Source organism: Cupressus sempervirens, chromosome 7 (assembly GCF_028749045.1).
Source record: "Cupressus sempervirens isolate cs-2001-9-10 chromosome 7, ASM2874904v1, whole genome shotgun sequence".
In the NCBI taxonomy this organism is placed as follows: Eukaryota; Viridiplantae; Streptophyta; class Pinopsida; order Cupressales; family Cupressaceae; genus Cupressus; species Cupressus sempervirens.
The window spans coordinates 336,029,321-336,033,169 of record NC_143124.1 but is presented as its reverse complement, the minus strand read 5'-3'; the positions used below and the strand labels follow the sequence as shown (position 1 = coordinate 336,033,169).

The following is a 3,849-nucleotide window of genomic DNA, read 5'->3' as shown; positions in this document are numbered from 1 at the left end:
ACCTCAAACCTTAGATTGGATTCCCTTGAAAAATAAAATAAAATTTGTTAACCTCATCGATAAATATTTGTTGAATAGAACCTCACAAGTGGATAATTATCCTTGTTAATAGAATGAATCTTAAATGCATTAAGTTTGACTTGAAGCCACCTACAAAATAATTAGTACATATTTTTCTCATTCTACCAAATCTTACACGCATCGATTACCGTGTCATCAAAATTATCATAAAGTTATTTGTATCTTTCTGTCAAACACTTCTAAGAATTAAATTCTCATATAACAAAGATTCTAGAGAACACAAATTCTTAAATGGAAAAGATAAACTTATTTTTTAAATAAAAAATCAATTTGAAACATGTAGTTTTAACCAAATTTCACGCCCTAAAATGATTTAAGTTGAAATAAAAGGATTTATTTGACAAAATTTGCAAACATAAATCGAGAAAAGTCCTCATCATCCATTTAATTCTTCTTAGAAGAAGAAAAGTTAAATTTTGCCACCAAAGACAGGGAAAAGCAATGCTTATCATCCATAGGCACCATCTTTTTCATTCAAAAACCATTTCTTGATTGATATCGAGAACTTGAGTATATGAGAAAAATGAAGCAATGTTGGAAACGATCACAGACATTTGTGCACTGCTATTGGTTGACAATATCTATAACTCTTCTCCGTGGAATTCTAGGAGCATGTACTCATGCTCTAGAAGAACTGAATAGTATTACAGAGTTTTCAAATTTAAGTCGTCAAAGACGTCACGTCTGTTACAGCACTCTTCGAAATGAATAAAAGGAACTTCAGCGAATTTTACATTAATTTATCCATTCGAAAACCGACTATAAATACAAAAGTAATATATATTAATTAATTATGTTATAACAGTTTGAAAATATTTGAGTATAACTTAGGGACACGCTAATCTTGTATATCATTGTAAAGGACATATGGTAATCACATCCTTCCGTAGATTTAAATCTTCGTTACGAAGTTTAACAGAATATTTTTCTGTCGACTTATTTATTGAATTGATTAATTTTGAGAGAAAAATGTCTTTGATGACTATTTTTATCTTGGTTTTATAATCTTTGACTATTAAATCGGATAACATTTTAAATTACACGTTTATAATCTTTGACTATTAAATCGGATAACTATTCCCCAATCGGAACAGAGTTGTAAATTGACACGAAAAGCAGAACGACGGCCATAGTAGACGGAGAATCTCTATAAATTCGGCCGTATTTCCCCTCAATTTAATAACATACATCAGCTAGATTGATTTCCAATTGTACGCTATTCGAGGAGTTAGATTAAAATAAGAATGAAGATCCTATTCTTTTTAATTTCATGCCTGCTTTTGTTTACAAATCATCATCATTTGCTCGGTCCAGTGGAGGCATTAGGTCAGTGCATATTTTTAAATATTTTAAGTATTCCTCCTTCAGATTTATTACCCTTGATAAACAATTGATGAGTTTCATATTCGTTCCTAACATGTATATTGTTGGTGATGTGTCCAGAATATCCATATTCGTTTATGACATTTGATGCTGAAAAGGCGGCTGCGAGAACTTATGATTACATTGTGGTTGGAGGAGGAACAGCAGGATGTCCTCTGGCTGCAACGCTGTCACAGAGTCATTCTGTTTTGGTGTTGGAGAGGGGAGACTCTCCCTATGGAAATCCCGACACTGCAGACAACAGAGTGTTTTTCAAGGTATTTGGCAACGCCAGCGATTATCCGTACGTCCTGGAGGGGTTTGTGACAGAGGATGGAGTGCAGACGGCGAGGGGGAGGGTTTTGGGAGGTGGAACGTCAGTCAATGCGGGGTTCTACAGCAGGGCAAGCCTTCAATACATTCGAAAGATGGGTTGGGACGAGAAGCTTGTGAAGGAGTCATATGAATGGGTGGAGAGATTGAATGCCTTCAAACCTGACCACCTTTTTGTTTGGAGCTCTGCTGTCCGGGATGGCCTTCTGGAAGCTGGAGTGCTTCCTTACAATGGGTATACTCTTGAACATTTGGAGGGCACCAAGATTAGTGCTACCATTTTTGACAAGAATGGGACCAGACACACGGCTGCGGATCTTCTGCAGTACGCAAATCCAGACAACATTGTAGTTCTCCTCAATACGACGGCCAGCAGAATCCTTTTTGATTCCTCTTCGGGTACGCACGTGTTATATATTTCCATATCCTTTTTATATCTATATCCTCCTTATTTCTGTTTGTGTAGTAAGCATAAATTGCATTCAAGTACAAATCAGTTTTATTTTGTTTTAATCAAGTAATTTTTCTATTCCATATAGAGTTTGATGGTCATGAGCTTGTGAATAATTTTCCAGGGAAGCTGAAGGCCAGCGGTGTGGAATTCATGAGTAGCAGTAGTGGCAAGTCTCATCAAGTATCAACCAACAAGTCATCATATATGAGCGAGGTTATTTTGTCGGCAGGAAGCATTGGCAGTCCCCAACTTCTGCTATTAAGTGGAATAGGTCCATCAGAAGAACTAGAAAAGTTGAATATTACTGTCCAGTTAGATTCAAAACTAGTAGGGAAACAGGTTCAAGACCCACCTCGTTCAACCGTTATCATTGAATCCCCCAAACCACTAGAGTATGGGAACATACAGATCGTGGGTATAATAGACAATTCAAACGTATATATTGAGCCTACTAGCTATATCAAGGAAATAAATGCTACACATAACCAATATCTAGGTGTAATATTTAGTAAGGTGGGCTATCCCTTATCAAGGGGTGAGTTGTGGCTTAATAGCAAGGACCCTTTCGAGAGCCCTTCTGTGAGATATAACTATTTTTCTCATCCTTTGGATCTAAAAGAATGTATGCTTGGTGTGAGGACATTATCTTATATCAGCATGACACCACCTATCCTTGAGTTTGCATTTAATGTTAGTGGAAACTCAAAGATGCTCAAATTTAGTGGATCGTCATTGCCACAAAACCCATCAGACAATGCCGCCCTCGCTGAGTTTTGCAAGAATACACTTTCATCAATATGGCATTATCATGGAGGATGTCAAGTTGACCTTGTTATTGATCAAAGGCATCGTGTAAAAGGCGTTAATAGTCTAAGGGTTGTTGACAACTCCATTTTCAAGGATAGCCCAGGGACAAATCCACAAGCCACTACTATGATGCTGGGAAGGTAGTTTTCTTTTCTCTTTCAATATAATTTATTTGTTGTAAAATCTTTGAACTTTTTCTTCTTCTTTGTTTTAATGATGTACTTGTATTTGGTCATGTATGTAGGTACGTGGGAATTCAGATCATCAAGGAACGCATGGAAACTAAAAATACTACAAATTAAAATTTCTACAAAATAATGTGTTATATTTTATCTTTTATTATGTATGTTCTTTAGAATAATACCATTTTTTATGTAGTCTCAGATTACATAACTATATGATGATGTAATTAATAATTCTAATAAGGATTTATTACAAAAAATTTAGCATTGTGAATAATTATCAATGTCCATCTTTAGTGACAAATTTGATCATTTTCAAGTTCTTTTGCCATAGTCAATATTAAATTAATATTAATCACATATATATCAAATTCACGTGCATCAAATGTGTGGATAGATATCAATAATAATTAATTTATATTCAAATCTATCTTTTGTATTATACAATAAAAAATTAGCTAGCTATTCAATTTATCAAATTTTAGTATTAACTATACTAATTAAAAATAAGAACTACCTATAAAATTTACTATTTGTGAGACATATATTGATGGTTGATTTAGAAAAAGATTTTCTTCCAATAAAAGTAAATCTTAGGAATTTGAAATTATATATTATTCAATGCAAACT

At 34.2% G+C, this 3,849-nt stretch overlaps 1 protein-coding gene across 1 annotated transcript; it reads left to right on the top strand.

Annotated features, from left to right (window-relative positions):
- Positions 1–1,250: 1,250 nt before the first annotated feature.
- LOC149546798 (protein HOTHEAD-like) lies at positions 1,251–3,496 on the top strand. Its single transcript, XM_089791371.1, has 4 exons — positions 1,251–1,407; positions 1,525–2,175; positions 2,352–3,177; positions 3,282–3,496. The coding sequence occupies exons 1-4, from the start codon at positions 1,326–1,328 to the stop codon at positions 3,337–3,339; spliced, it is 1,617 nt and encodes a 538-aa protein (XP_089647497.1). The 5' UTR covers positions 1,251–1,325; the 3' UTR covers positions 3,340–3,496.
- Positions 3,497–3,849: the final 353 nt, after the last annotated feature.